Source organism: Carcharhinus amblyrhynchos, chromosome 3 (assembly GCF_965287045.1).
Source record: "Carcharhinus amblyrhynchos chromosome 3, sCarAmb.v2.hapA, whole genome shotgun sequence".
Classification (NCBI taxonomy): domain Eukaryota; kingdom Metazoa; phylum Chordata; class Chondrichthyes; order Carcharhiniformes; family Carcharhinidae; genus Carcharhinus; species Carcharhinus amblyrhynchos.
This window is the reverse complement of record NC_137326.1, coordinates 108,947,849-108,964,248: the sequence shown is the minus strand read 5'-3', so window position 1 is coordinate 108,964,248 and position 16,400 is coordinate 108,947,849. Positions and strand designations below refer to the sequence as shown.

Here is a 16,400-nt window from a genome sequence, read left to right as displayed (position 1 = left end):
CAATGTGGTTGACTCAGTTCAAGGGCACTGAGGGATGGACAAAAATGCTGGCCTTGCCAGTGACACCCACATCCCATGAAAGAATATGTATCAAAGAAAACTTTGGGGGCAAAATCCAAAAATATTTGATTTTTCAAAGTACTGTACTTTCAATGTAGTGAGAGAAGAACTGCCCTAGTGGCCCATTATAAACTGTGTTCAAAAGCTATTCTTATACATAGGGCGAAATCTTACCAAAAATGGCAGTGTAGTTTCCAGCAAGAAAACCATTGTGATTCTCTCCAGAGAAATGGATTGGAATTCTTTCCAAATCTTATGACAAGGGTGTGTTTCATGGCGCCATGTAGAGGGGCAGGACCTCAACACACAACCTGGCTGTACTGACATCGAGGCGCCAATTTTAAAGGGTGCCATGATCAGAACAGCAACAAACCTCCCCCGCAGCCCACCACAGAGGTCTCAGTGAGGCTGCCATTCAACCTTTGCCTCACCCCCCACTCCCCAATCATCACCTCTTGATCATTGGCTCTTTGATCCCTTCCCTGCCACTCCATCCTGACAGTCAGAACTGCCAGGGTGGCTTGAGCATGGTGCCAAAATGGCAGTGCCAACATGTGCCAAATGGCAGTGCCAGGGGCCATTGCCAGGCCACTGCTTGGCCATGTCCCTCTTATAAGGGACAAGGTATACAAGGTATAAGGTAAGGTATATTTACCTTAGTACCGACAGGAGGGGGAGGGGGGATACCCATGATAGGTTCACATCTGGGTAAACTTGTTGTAAACCGTGTGACATCACGTCACATCAGCATGGTTTGAAAATACAGGGGGAGAGGGGTTTATTTATTTATGTGTCACAAGTAGGTTTACAATAACACTGCAATGAGTTACTGTGAAAATCCCCTAGTTGCCACATTCCAGCACTTGTTTGCGTATACTGAGGGAGAATTTAATATGGCCAGTTCACCTAACCAGCACGTCTTTTGGACTGTAGAAGGAAACCAAAGCGTACAGAGGAAACTCACACAGACACGGGGAGAATGTGCAGACTCCACACAGGTAGTGACCCAAACCGGGGAATTAAACCCAGATCCCTGGCGCTGTGAGGCAGCAGTGCTAACCACTGTGCCACCATACTGCCACATACACGAAATGTATGTAAATCAGGTTCATGCCCTTCATGGGCATGGACCTGATGGTGTCGCCAGGGAGTGGGGAAGATCCGAAATTGTGATCTTGCCGGCCAGAACTGTGACTTCCGGATCTTGAGTCTCCGATGGTAGGGAGGGAGAGGGTGGGAGTGGGCTCAAGATTGCCCTGTCAATACCAGAACACTCCTATCCAAAATGCTTGTCATTGACCAATCATAACAGTCTCGCTATATTTGCTTTGGAATTGAAAATTGTTTGAAGTATCACAATGTTGGAAGTCAGTCTAATACTGAGTTTCACATTAACACATTCTGTATTCATATTTAACGATAACACATAGTCTACTTTCATGGAAGAACAATTATAGCTGGAATTATCTTGGTGAAAGGGTGGAAACGGATGCCAAATGGATGCTGTGCTTGTTAGAAAGTCTGATCTTAATTGTTAATTATCAGCATTTGAACTTGCCAGTGGCACAGTGAAGCAGATACACCTGCAGGTTTAACATTCATGCACTGATTAGGCACAACGTTTGTAGGGCTGTATATCTGAGATCCTTGCAACCACTTTCACTGAGGAAGTGGAGTAGATGGGCTGACACACAGCAGTACAATACAGGATGGTTCAGGAACCGAATGAGAGGGTGCACAAGTTTTTGAATGTGGTACAGGAGATCCAGGAGGAAGAGGTCCAGAGACTATGCAAGTCCTATACTTGCAAGGGAAGGAAAAAGCCCACCTGCCCCTCCCCTGAAAGAGCTGTCACTATCCTGCCTGATCTCCTCTGTTACTCAACCTTGCCATAACTTTGCTCTATTGCCTTCTTGACACAGTCTTCTCCGTTCCCTCACTTTGCTGCTTCACCCCTTAATCCACATTACACTAATTTCCTCTCTATTCCCTCAATTCTCTTTGAAGCTTCTTGTATCTATATTCACCAACATTGTTCACCATTCCCTATTCATTTGCATCATTTTCTTTTAGACTTGCCATTACTCCTTCCCCTTCGGAAACAAGATAAAGGCAAAATATTGCTGATACTGAAATCTGAAACAAAAACAGAAAATGCTGGAAAATCTCAGCAGATCTGGCAGCATCTGTGGAGAGAGTTTCAAGCCAGGAAGACCCTTCTTCAGAGTTGGACACTGCCAGTGTGCCTGGGGCAGTGCCATGGGGGTAGAGCATAAGGGGCATGGGGCATACGTGGGGGCCATGGCAGGGAGTGCTGTGTGAGGGGGCAAGGTAATCATGCAGGGGTGGAACATAAAGAGGCATGCTGGGGCTCTTGATGGAAGGGTTTGTCAGGGATCCTGATGGGGGGTATGTCAGTGTCCTGATGCAGGGGTATGTAGGGTCCTGATGGGGAGGTATGTTGTGGGTTCTGCAATAAGACCCATTGGCTTTCACATTGGTTGCCAAAGCTGTTTTGAACCTACCAGGCTGGGATTTGAACCAGGGTCCCAGAACATTATCTGAGTTTCTGGATTAGTAGTTGAGGGATAATACTACTAGGCCATCACTTCCCCTTTCTTACCTTTGTGGCTCCTTGTTTTGAATTATGGTAAATTTAATTGTGACTTATTGTCTACACTGATTTAATCCCCATTAGCTAATCTTTAAATTTGTATTTTTGCACAGGGAAGTCGGTTGGCATTGTGACAACCACTCGGGTTCAACATGCTTCTCCAGCTGGTAATTATGCCCATGTTGCAGACAGAGGTTGGTACAGTGATGCCAACATGCCAGCTGGAGCACTTAAAGCTGGTTGCAAAGACATCGCTTTACAGCTCATACATAATGTAGATATTGATGTAAGTTTTGTTTATTTGTATAAGGTTCAGAGGTTTTTTATTCTTTCAAAGGATGTGTGGGTTGCTGGCGAGGCCAGTATCTATGGTTGATTCCTAATTGTCCTTGAGAAAGTGATGCTATATGAGTCGCTTTCTTGAACTGCAGGCTATGTGGTGTAGGCACACCAATAGTGTTGGTTTTGAAATTACAATGCTCCTAAGTCTGGCATTTTGAACAAAGTATTGATCTAGTTAATTTGTTCATCTAATAATCATAAATTTTGATTAGTAATTAGTTTGATATTATGTTTACTGCTACTTTCCATACTTCCAACACAATTTTAGTCATTTAAAGTTGGGTAATACAGTGTTCAGTGAGAGGGAGGTGTGATTTTAAGAAATGTATTTTGATCATATTTCTCTGCTGCTCTTTTAAGAGGGCCTTTTGTGCTTGTTGCTGACCTGTGTGAGTCAATGTCTTTTTATTGTTGCTAGAGTTATACAATAGGCTTTTTGTTTATTTTTAATCTGGGCCTAATGCGATGTCCTGGAATTTTGTGAGTTTTACAACCCTTTTGAATTGTTTGTGTGTGTGTGTGGGGGTGGGGGTGGGGGTTGGGGGGGGAAGGAAGGAAGAAAGAAAGAAAGAAAGAATGATTGACAGGTCAGGTGGGACAGTTTTTTATTCTCACAACACTTTGCTACTTTTAGTTTTGGTTGTTGGCTCGTTAGAGATTGCTTGGACTCCAGGCTGGATGCAATGTGTTTGTCTCTCTTCCTGGTATTAGAAATTCTGCTGGTTAATTGAAAGCAGTTTTTCTTTTCTTTCTGGAATGAAAAGTTTGCTGTTGGTGGTTTGCTAGCCAGAGGCAAGCAGTGGCTTTGTCTCTACCTCAAGGTGGGCTGGGAGCTCCAGGGCTGGGACGTGAGAGTTTCAGTTCTCTATTCAAAGAGCTCATTCACAGCAGATAAAAATCCAGCATCACAGAGCATTCTTATTTTCTGTGCTAAACCTGAGATGAGTGTATGTTTGTCAGAAAGTTTGTTTGGTTAGAACAATATTCGGAGCTGTCAAGATTTATACAATATCATGGTTGTTTCTTTTTCCTTGTTTGTAATTGGGAAAAGTTATTGTTAGTTATCTTATTATATGTTAACTGTGTTCTTAAATAAACCTGGTTTGATAAGAGCTCCCTAGTGTGTAATTTGAGTCATACCTGGAGTGAAACATCTTGAGGCTATTCTCCCAGCCCACTGCACTGCTCTAGGAGGCTTAAAAGTTATCATCTCACCCATAATAAAAACTAATTATACTTTGATCAATATACAAGAAAAAGCAATCCGATGTTGGACTCTCAACTAGGGGGAAAAAAATTAGCAATGGAACTTAGGAAAACTTTCCCGTCTGCGCTGTCATTCACATTCACCCATGAATTGACAAAATGCATAAAGTTATACAGATATTCGAACACTAGTCTACAGGAGAGGTGAAGTAATGGGAAGTGGGGGGGGCATAAGGATTGATCGGGATGCTGTGGCACCAGTGAAGCACTCCTGCTTTCACATGGCTCCACAGGTATCTTCTGCTACATTTTTTTAAAAAGCTATGCTTTTGTTGGTGCCTGCTATTCAGGTCAGTGAGGTTGCTGAAGATGGAGTAGGAGTGTTACTCTCAGGTCCACATTGAAGCTACGAGCCTCTGAGATTGCCTCTACCTCTCCCAGGCTCACGTCAAGTTCCAGATAGTCAACCTTGTTATCCCATCATGATGGGCAAGTTGCCTTCTTAGCTGACGTGTACAGCCTGGCACTATAATAATGATGTGGAGATGCCAGCATTGGACTGGGGTAAAACAGAAAGAAAATTTCTTTCTACTATAATAATGACCAATTTATTGTTCTGCGTCTGTGGCCTTTAGGTGCATGCAGTATTTGTGGATATAGATTGTACCTTGATTTGGGTTAGACACAACTTTTAGGCTCTTGTTTTTGAAAAGTTATATTTTATGTCAAATTACCTGCTAATTTACCTATAATTCCATCACGGAATTTCTACAATTGTGAGAACAATCCTCAAAAAAATAATCTGAAGGTGCTATTTACATTTTTATAGCACCTTGTCAAATTCTCCAGACGTATTAAAGTGAAGGAAGGTTCTAAAACACAATTGCCATCCAGTCATTCATTCTGCTTTTGGTGCTGTCACTTGAGGAAGGAATGTTGGACCAGATAGAGTTGCTACTTTTTCAATAATGTCCTTGTGATCACTAGCAAAGAGAAATAAGGCCTGAGTTTCAGAGCGCATCACTATCTGAGACTCAATATCAGCATAGGTAGTGTGATTAGATCATAAGGTGCGGCTGTAACCCATAATCCTCTTACTAAAAGCGAGAGTGTTATTAATTTTGCTAAAAAGTACATGTTTTATGAAAGTAACTATCTGAATCTTTGTGTGTAAAAATATAATTATGCAGAAAATCCAGACTGGTAGATAATTTTGAGGGGCAGTGAGCACTGTAAATAAGGATGGTCCTTATCACATCAATATTAGCCTATGATTACATTGTAGCTTCTGGTCTCAGATCTATTTCTGTGAAACATGAACTTTCCATTCACCTGACGAAGGGGCAAACCCCAAAAGCTTGCGAGTTTACTATCAAATAAATTAGTTGGACTTTAACCTGGTGTTGTGAGACTTCTTACTGTGTTTACCCCAGTCCAATGCCGGCATCTCCACAACATGATGCCAGCCAACAGAACCATTGTTAATTGTAGATTGCACTGAGGTTAACTAGAAAGAATCTCTGCACATGCACAATTTGCTAAGTAATAGAATGGATCTGCAGCCTTTTAGTTGTTGATGGTTTATCCCAATTTAAATTTCTTGTGATTAAGTAACAGAGTATTTATTATTTCAGGTCATTCTTGGAGGAGGAAGAATATATATGACTCCTGACGGAACTGCTGATCCAGAATATCCTGACATGAAATCTCAACAAGGCATTCGAAAAGATAATGCGAATCTGATTGAAAAATGGCTCAAAAACAGACAAGTAATCACTGAAATTCTTCACAGTAGATATTCCATTGAATGCTTTATCCAATTATTACATGCAGAAAATTACAAAGTATTGCATTCTAATATTTTCCAGAACTCAAAGTATGTGTGGAATAAAAAGCAATTTGATTCTGTTGATATAGCTAAAACCAAGTATCTGATGGGTAAGTCAACCAATTCTTTGCAGCACTGTTTTAAGACGAGTTATCCTTTCTGTAGAAAAGGCCGATGTGGACTCACATCGTAGGGTATATTCTGGATATTGTTACAACCAGGTTAACAGAGGTGAATGATTCCTCCCTGTGTTCCACTTCTTGATTGGCTTATAACAGAGTTTAAATTTAATACAGAAGTGATATTGACACTTTATTATATATTTAACTAAAATAACATTCAGTTAAATATATAATAACATATAAACCAGCTAGTTTCCTTAAACTAGCGAGTAAAGCGTTGGTTTTATTTCAAAAATTCTTTCAAGTAAAAATGCAGAAGTTATTAACAGAGGGTTGAAAGTGTACAAACATACATGGGAGGTTATATAAAGCTCTCATCAGAGGATTCACCTCGAGAGCTAAGGGTGCAAACAACCTCCAGATAAAGGTCAACATAGGGCATGGGCACTTTGCAGGTGATGGGTTTGGGGGTGAAGATCGAAATGTCCACCACAGCAGAATGAGATCCAGTATTATTGCAATGCTGGAGAACAATAAGACGTAATACTACCTTCACATCTTGAGGCTCCAGTAAATTGGAGGCACGTGGACAGGAAGGGAGGGAACTTTGCAACATGGTCCTGATGTAGGCGTGTCATCTTGAGATCCCTGAACAGTGACATCTAGCAAAAACAAAAGTAACATTGGTCAAGTACAGGAGGGATTGAAATTATTGTGGGAAGATTACTATTCTGGGCTATGAGGCTATTTAGTTTATTTATTATTGTCACAAGTAACACTGCAATGAAGTTACTGTGAAAATCCCCTAGTCGCCACACTCTGATGCCTGTTTGGGTACATTGAGGGAGAATTTAGTATGGCTAATGCACCTAACCAGCACATCTTTTGGACTGTGGAAGGAAACAGGAGTACCCAGAGGAAACCCACGCAGACACGAGAATATGCAGACTCTGCGCAACCTGTGACCCAAGCCGAGAATCAAACCCGGCTCCTTGGCTTGCGAGGCAGCAGCGTTAATCACTATGTCACCCCTTGGACATATTCACTTATTGGTGTTGTTACTATGGGCAGGATTCAAATCAGCTGAGAAGAGAGACCTCATTGCCCAGGAAGCATCTGAAAGCCAATTATTTCCTTCAGTGCTGTTAAACTGTTAGAACTCATTAGCCTCACATCAAAGTCTCAATAACAACGGGTAGGAATGCAGCCTGGGAGAATGGAGGCTATCGTGAAGTGGGCACAGCTGCATCATATCTGCATTCTGTAAGTGAAAGAGAGTCACAGGTTCACTATGAGCACCACTACTACACTGACCTTGAGCAACTGAAAGCAGAACCTGAGCATCAACAGGTAGTGAGGAGGAGGGACCAAAACAGTGGAGGTCACTCACCAGACCCAGGGTTTAGTGTTGAAGGGTATCTTACATACAAATGAGTGAGAGACAGTGCCAGGCACACCTATGATTGTTCAGAATGCCACCTGTGGAGTTTATATTGAGAATTATTTATTTGTGGGACATGGGTGTCGCTGGCTGGCCAGCATTTATTGTCCATCCTTAGTTGCCCTTGAGAAGATGGTGGTGAGCTGCCTTCTTGAAATGATGCAGTCCATTTCTGTGGGTTGACCCATAATGCCATTAGGGAGGGAATTCCAGGATTTTGACCCAGCGACTGCGAAGGAACAGCGATATATTTCCAAGTCAGGATAGTGAGTAACTTGGAGGAGAGCTTCAGGTGGTGGTGTTCCCATGTATCTACTGCCCTTGTCCTTCTAGCCATGATTTTATGACATGGTGGAGTTGGCATGAGGAATCACCTAGCCTACTCCTGCTCCTGTTATGTATCTCCAGTAGCTACAACTTGGGAGATGGAAGACTGATGACCTTCCATTGCGGACCTTTCAAATCACCGTGGCGTGTCATTTCTGGAAAAGTGAGGGATAAGTATCCAAAAGAAGCAATCTGCCAACTCAGAACTGTGTTAATCACACAAGCATATCCTAATGATCGAAATTATTGTTATCTATTCAGTGGCGATTTAAGTAGGCTCATTACATAGTCAGAATAGATAGAAACAGTTCCCATCGGCAGAAGGGTCAAGAACCAGAGTACACAAATTTAGAATGATCGACGCAAGATTTAAAGGCGACATGAATTTAATGCAGCTCAAGGTAATAATCTGGAAGACAATGTCAAAAGGGTAGCAGTTGCAGAATTAATTGTAGCTTAGAATCCCTATAGTGCAGAAGGAGGTCATTCAGCCTATCAAGCCTGCACCAACTACAATCCCACCCAGGCCCTATCTCTGTAACTTCATGTATTTACCCCGCTAATCCCCCTAACAGCTTTCAAAAGGGAATTGAACAAACACTTGAAGGAAAAGAATTCATTGGACTATGCCCACAGTCACAGTTGGATACACAAAATTTCTCTTGCAGAGATTCAGCATGAGTTTAAACAGTTGAATAGTGTTTTTCTGTGCTACAACTATTCCAGGACTCTATGTATTAAGATGTTAGCAGTGCACTTACAGACAAAGCTTTCTTCACAAATATTCAGTATTACAAAGTGATGAATAATTGACATATCTTGTTTTGTTTTTAGGTTTGTTTGAACCCAAGGATATGAAATTTGAATTAAATCGAAATAAGACTATGGATCCTTCTATTGTTGAAATGACTGATAAAGCCATTAAAATTCTTCAGAAGAATCCCAAAGGATTTTTCCTGTTTGTTGAAGATAAGTAGTTTAAACTTTTGTTAGATTTGAAAGAAAATATTCTTTTCCAGAATAATTACACAATGTTCAAAGTATTTTTCCGTTTCATGTCTTTGGAATTTAAATAACTATAGGAGTATGAAGCATTACTCACTATCAGTCTGGTTGTTAATACTTATGAATTAATATAAGTTATTAATAATGACGCTATACACCTTGACATTATTACTGACTGTGATGGAAAGTATTATCATGGTTATATATTTAGGTATTTGTGGCTGATAATGGTTGTATTTATCAGCTAGTTTAATATGAGTTGGAATACTGTACTATTGGGGGTGTTAGTGCAAATGAGCCTGGAAGAATCACTTGACACCAAGTCTGTTCCAATCTTCAAATGGTTTATTTTGTCAGTGCGAGGCCGACAGCCACTGGGCTCACCATGTGGTCTCTTCAGCGGACAAAGAAAACCATCAAGTCTAATACACTTATTCAGCCCATGTCGGCTGGATACAGTCCAATCACGACAGTTATTGATTACACACATTGCATATAGATCCAATAAAATTAGTAATTAGGCTGCATGATCAGTTCATGGACAGCTCTAGATCATCCCAAGACAATTACCCAGAACCTTATCAACTGTCCCTAAGCCTTCACAATGAATCTCTCATCTCAGGACATTCTTATCTCTGACTTATCTGTACTGCTATCAGCCTCACAAGGCAGCTGCCTGTGTGCTGATACTAGAGGCTCTGCAAGGCAAGGTCCATGACTGTGTCATTAGTAACTGAATAGGTATAAAAATATGGTCAAGTCAGCTAAACCCCATGATGCTCTATCTAACGGTTAGTAACATTCCATTTTGTTGATATAGTACATATAGATATATAAATACATATATAAAACTGAGGTTCCTCAGCTCTGTCCCACTCTAACAGGGGCCTGGAATTGAATCTAGACCCAATGGAAGTCTTTTCTTACTGATGATATATGAATGTGTGAATTTACAGCACAAACGTTGCACTAAATAGGCAATGTCACCCCCGAGAACTAATGATCGCTAGCAAGGTTACAACTGTAGTCCACAGCAGACCACAATAAACAGCACTTTAGAGCAGAAACCTTGAGTAATCCCATCCACCAACCCCACACCGCCTCCAGCCAGTGACACAGTAACCATTTTACTACCCTGTCATTGCTGCCTGTGTTGAGGTCAGAGAATTCAAAATAGTTCTGGGATTGAAGATGGAACATTTCATTTCAAAATCCAGAACATTATCAGAACTGAGATTTACCTATTTGGAAAGACTAAACAACTTGGAACTCTTAATTGTTGAACAGAGAAGGCCGAGACATGATTGGAAAGAAATTTTTTATGAAAGGTTTTGACAGGATAGGCACAGTGAATATGTTTCCATTTGTGGAGGAGTCCAAAACAAGCAGTCTGAAATTCAAATGGTGACTAATAAATGAAAGAGGGATTTCAGGAGGACCATCTCTACCCAGAGAGTGGTTAGAGTGAGGAACCTGTTAACGGATGGAACAGTTGAATTGAATAGCTTGGATGTATTTAAGGGAAAGCTAAGCAAATATGTGAGGTGGAAAGAATAGTAGGTCATGCTGCTAGGGTTAGAATGAGTGTTCAGAGAATGCTTGTGTGGAAGATAAACAGTGGCATGGACTAGCTTTTGTATTGTAAATTCCAAGTAATTTTATGCAAGATCAGAACTGTGGAGATGTGTTTGAGGAATACTTCTGAGAATGGAATTTTTCTCGCGAGCTTAACCACTTGTATCTGAGCAAAGGGATATTCATGAGTACTAAATCACTTTCTATGCTTTTTCAAGTGGGAGAATTGATCATGGACATCATGATGGAAGAGCGGTGCAAGCTTTAAGTGAAGCAGTTAAATTTGATGAAGCTATTGAAAGAGCCAGCAAATTGACAAAGGAGATTGACACCCTCACAGTAGTAACTGCAGATCATTCACATATGTTTGCCTTTGGTGGAAAAGCTCTTCGTGGCAATTTAATATTTGGTGAGTGTCAGTATATTCCAGTGCAATGCTGGCTTCTTGGCTGCCATCCTCTTCAGTCATTGTGTAACAAGTGTTGGTGAGCCAGTTATATGGAGCTCCCCCAGTGCTTGCAGCAGTTGTGTTGTTGTTGTGAGGTAGGCAAATTGGATGGAACATGCTGCTAGTGCGGTGTGATACTCGTGGGCATAAAAATCTTTATTAATGAGAAGTAAGATTTCTGATAGACAAGGGAATTAAGGGTTATGGGGAGAAAGCGGGAAAGTGGAACTGATCCACTTCAGATCAGCCATGACCTTATTGAATGGCAGGGCAGGCTCGAAGGGCTAGATGGCCTACTTCTGCTCCTATTTCTCATGTTCTTCTGTTCTTATTTGGTCCAAAAACAAGCCAACACCATTGGTGGGAAACATTCCATTTTTTGCACTAGAACCAGCATTGCCATTTTTTGGTAAGATTTTGTCCATTGTGGGAGTTTAGTTCTTTGCTAATCCTTGGTCAGTTTTGTGCTTTGCTTTTTGGGGCTTTTTTTAATACAAAATTCAAACTAAATGTGTAACAAATTAACTCAAACGTTAACAGTATTGATTCAACAGTATATTTCTATTTTTGATGTTAATACTGTTGTGTTGAACCAAATTGTGGCAACTCTGTGGGGTGAATTTTACCATCCCATTTGCCATGGGAATCGGAGCGGGTGGGTGGCAGACCATGGAAAGGTCCGTTGACCTCAGGTGGGATTTTCCAATTTTGGGGCAAGCAAGGCTGCAAAATCCTGCTCAAGATGTGGTTCATACGCTGGAAATAAATTGAATTACATTTTGTTGACAGCATTGCTGTGACTAGCGTCAATTACTGACTGCATGTATTGATTAGGTAGCTGTAAATCAATGAATAATAAACAATATTTTCAATTATTTAATATAGGACTGGCACCTTCATCAGCTTGGGATAAAAAGCCATTTACAACTATCTTGTATGGAAATGGACCTGGCTATGCCATCAAAAATGGCACACGACCAAACATAACCTCAATTGACTATAGTAAGAAAATCTGAGTTTTATATTTGTTGATCTTTATAGATGGAGGTGAGCATTATAGTGTTTAAATGCTACTTTGGCTATACCATGTTGATTCAACCAAATCGCCCGTATTAATTAAGACATGTTAAAGTCTGTTTACATTGCTACTACGGGAGTTGGTTACAGATTACAGGAGCAGTAATTTTATCAAGGGTAACTGCAAATGTAATGCCTACTCAGAAAAGGAGGGAAACAGAAAGCAGACAATATTAAGGAAGTATTAGCGAGACATTTGAAGTAGGATCATGAATTCCAATGTTTGTTGTTATAAGGTAGCGTGCACTTGATTGAAATGTTTCTTGTTATAAGACTTTATGTAGTTGACCTAATGCACATATAGTAAATGGGTTTTATGAATGAGAATTTTTTCATCAATGTAGTGGAATCTGCAATAGATGCTACAAAATTTATTTTATTGAACTTTATTTTATCTCATTGCTGCATGGGTCCTGAGGTCTGCCCTTGGTGGATACTAGGTGAATTGACAAGGTAGGTGTAAGGGGAATTGGTGGTGGGTGGGGCATATAGGTTGGCACTAAATTGGCTTGATGGATCAGGTTATAAGGAGAGGCTGGATAGACTGGGACTTTTTTGTCTGGAGCCTAAGAGGCTGAGGGATGATTTTATAACAGTATATAAAAAATGAGGGACACAGGTCAACTAGATAGTCAATATCTTTTCCCAAAGATAGGGGGGTCTAAAACTAGACGGCATAGGTTTAAGGTGAGAGGGGAAAGATAGGAAAATGTACAGAGGGCGATTTTTTTCACACACAGGATGGTGAGTGTCTGGAACAAGCTGCCAAAGGTAGTAGTAGAGGCAGGTACAATTTTGTCTTTTAAAAAGCATTTAGATAGTTAGATGGGTACGATGGGTACAGAGAGATATGAGCCAATTGTGGACAATTGGGAATATTGTTTATTAGCTTAGGGGTTTTCAAAAAAAAGGCATGGACAAGTTGGGCTGAAGTGCTGGTTTCCATTCTGTAAACCTCTATGACTCTATAAGGGTTATAAAGGGCTTTGGAGTGGGTACAATGGCACAGGCTGGCATAGAGGGGAGGAAGGGCCATGGGGATAGGTACAGATGAATGGATTGGCGTGAAGAGATGGCAAATTATGGGGTGGATACAAAATATGAGGTGACATGGGTTGGCATGAATGTAGCATATGGAGAGTGTGAACTGTAAGGGATGAGGGCTGGCAAGATACTTATTACTTAAAAAAAAATTCTGGATACAGTTGCAAAAATCTTGCTGGCACATGTACCGGCAGGATCTTGTTGTCCTGCCAATAGTGCAACTGCACTGTGGATTTCCTGTCAGCAAGGAGTGCTTTCTATGGAAAACCCCGTTGACAACGGCAGGACCATAAGGTCCTGGCCACTTAGGCCAGTGAGCGGCACACTGCCTCCCATGGAGGAAGAGAAAAATCCTACCCAATGTCAGAGTCTTGAGGTAGGACTTCTGCCCAGACCACCTCTGCACCTGGCACCTCCCCCTGTATTTCTGAGGACACCCACTCCAACTCCTATTCTCACCCACACCCTGGAACAAAAGGCTGACATCTGAACAGCCATTTTTAAAAGTCAGGTTTTCAGAACCAAGAATTCCCCCAATGCTCCGCAATCAACTTGAAAATGAAAATCCAGGCCATAGTTCATTTGGATTTTCAAAAGGCATTTGATAAGATACCACATAAAAGACAATTACACAAAATAAGAGCTCATGGTGTTGGGAGTAATGACGAGAATGGATAAGGATTGGTGAGTTAACAGTAAGCAGAATTTTGTGAATTGAGTGGAATGTGAGCCTTGCAAGGGGAACAGAGTATACAATAGGGAAAGCTTGCTACAATTGTACAAAGCATTGGTAAGGCTGCAGCTGTGTACAGTTTTGATCTCCATACTTAAGGAGGGATATGCTGGCATTGGAAGCGGTTCAAAGAAAGTTCACTTGTCTAGGTTCCCAGGATGAAGGTGTTGTCTTAGGAGGAAAGGTTCAGCAGGTTGTACCTATACTCACTGGGTGAGATCAGAAGAATAAAAGGTGATCTTACTGAAACATAAAAGATCCTTTGCTGGGGGGATGCTTACCTTCATGAGGGTATTTAAATCTAGGGGGCATAGTGTAAAAATAAGGATCTCCTATTTAAGATGGGCAAGGAGGAACTTCTCTCAGAAATCATTAACCTTTCAAATTCTCTTCCCCAGAGAGAAATGGAGACTATCATTGAATATATTCACAGCTGAGTTAGACAGATTTTGATTTCCAATTGTGTCAATGATTTTGGTGACAGGAAGGAAAGTGGAGTTAAGGCCACAGTCAGATCAGGCATGATGCTACTGAATGGCAGAACAGGCTCAAGGGGCCAAATGGCCTACTTCTGCTTCTATTTCTTATGATATTGAGGGGGCAGGGAAAAGAATGTGCAGAAAATTGAGGATAGAGTGAGGGGTAGTGAAGAGAAATAGGACAGAGAGAATGTGAAGGGAAGGCTGTGAGGGCATGTAAATATGAGAAAGAAAGGATGAGAGGGTGGAGAAGGATGTTCTCTGAAGGCTGGGGAATCCTTCCTAAGGCCTTGATATGGGGATTGACAGGTGTAAAGCCTTAACCTCATTACATCCATGGAAGTCTAATAAGTCTAATCTACAAACTGCTTGAATGGTGACACACCTAATATTTTGTTGCCAGTCTAGCGATGCGAAGGAGATTGCCAGGGATTATTGCCAGCAGTGGATCTTGGTGACATTGGGGCAGGGAATCAATCATTTACATTACGTCAATGAAGTTTGTACAATGCTGGCAGTATTTGATTTAACTATTGACTGATTATAGTTATCAGCTTTCTTGACCCTGACCTTGAATGTTGCCTCACTTAGTAGAAAGAAATGATCCTTTCCCTATCAGCTGTGCAAGTTGCAATTAAAATGTCCTGTGCAGTCACATTCTTCCCATTACGTATAATTCTAAATGAAAATTAAATGGCACAGCCGATTCCTTGGGCTGAAAGGCTTACTCTTGGTCCTCTTTGCAATGAACTTACAATTGTATAATTCAGCACTAATCTATCGCTTTCACACAACGCAACTGAAAGACTGGCTCATGGAGCAAATTGTAATGGAAATTTTTTATCAGAAGCTTGAGACGTGTCTCATGTGGTGACTGGATAATTTTTAAGTATAATGTTTAAATATGGTTTGGCAAATTGGTGTAGGTGCATCAACTTCCTTTAATATAAGAACTTTAAAATAATAAAGTGTTTCATAGCGCCTTCTATGGCCTTGAATTGGTTACCAAAGATTTTGCAGAGATTTTGAAGAATGGGAGAGATGTTAAATTAGACGAATTTATGGAGAGCATTTTGGAGATGGGAGCTGAATTGGCTGAATAGCATGCAGCTGAAAGTGGGGAGTGCAAAGCAAGAATGTAAAGGAGACCAAGATTGAAGACCTGCAGACATGTGCAAACCTCTCAGGTTGAAACTGGCTAAATTGATTGGAAGATGTTAGATCAAGAAGGTATTTAATGAAATGTTGTGTCATTTGCAGAGAGTAAGGACTACAGGCAGCAAGCTGCTGTTCCACTGGTATCAGAAACTCATGGAGCGGAAGATGTGGCAATTTTTTCTAAAGGTCCCATGGCTCATCTGTTCCACAAAATTCATGAAGAGAATTACATTGCCCATGTGATGGCATACGCTGCTTGTCTTGAACCATACAGTGATTGCCCACCAGTTCCCAGCAGTGCATCTTTAAACCAGCCTTTGAACCTTCTCAGTATTTTACTGGTGACACTTTATTTTCTTAAATATTAAATAACCATCAGTTTCTTTGCTTATTGTTTTTAATTCTAGAAGCATAACTGGAAAGTATAATAATCAATTGTATTAACTCATACTTTGCTTTCTCTCTTTTTGCTCATTTAGCTAAGGAAACAAATACTTTTAAAAATATATATCTTTGAAATCCTGTATTTTTGTATCCAATGATGGGAAATGGGTGTTGCTGGAAAGCCAGCATTCATTGTCCATTCCTAATTGTCTTGAGGTGATGAACTGCCTTCATGAATGGCTGCTATCTATGGAGTGCTGAGAATGACTCAGCATCAGTGAAGGAACAACAATATATTTCCAAGTCAGGAAGAGGTGTGACTTAGAGGGAAACGTGTAAGTGAGGGTATTTCCATATGCCTTGAACTCTAGAGGGTAGGAGTAGGTTTGGAGGATGCATTAAAATAATAATTAATTAATAAAATAATAACAATTGTAATTGTGGAAAAATGTGAAGAGTTCAGTATGTTTTGCAAATAAAACAAGGGAAATATTAATGGTATTCTTTTTGTCATTTTCTTTAAAAGATGTTCATTGTATTAAGATTGTTTTGGATTT

The 16,400-nt window shown here is 40.7% G+C and overlaps 1 protein-coding gene across 1 annotated transcript in view; it reads left to right on the top strand.

The window, feature by feature from the left end:
• The window catches only part of LOC145341241 (intestinal-type alkaline phosphatase-like), a 38,585-nt gene extending 22,758 nt beyond the window's left edge, over window positions 1–15,827 (top strand). The window contains exons 7-13 of the mRNA XM_080186166.1: window positions 2,788–2,960; window positions 5,857–5,991; window positions 6,091–6,160; window positions 8,775–8,913; window positions 10,739–10,929; window positions 11,854–11,970; window positions 15,562–15,827. Of these exons, the coding sequence (XP_080042292.1) occupies window positions 2,788–2,960; window positions 5,857–5,991; window positions 6,091–6,160; window positions 8,775–8,913; window positions 10,739–10,929; window positions 11,854–11,970; window positions 15,562–15,827 (1,091 nt within the window). The remainder of the gene's footprint in view (window positions 1–2,787; window positions 2,961–5,856; window positions 5,992–6,090; window positions 6,161–8,774; window positions 8,914–10,738; window positions 10,930–11,853; window positions 11,971–15,561) is intronic.
• The last annotated feature ends 573 nt before the right edge of the window (window positions 15,828–16,400 follow it).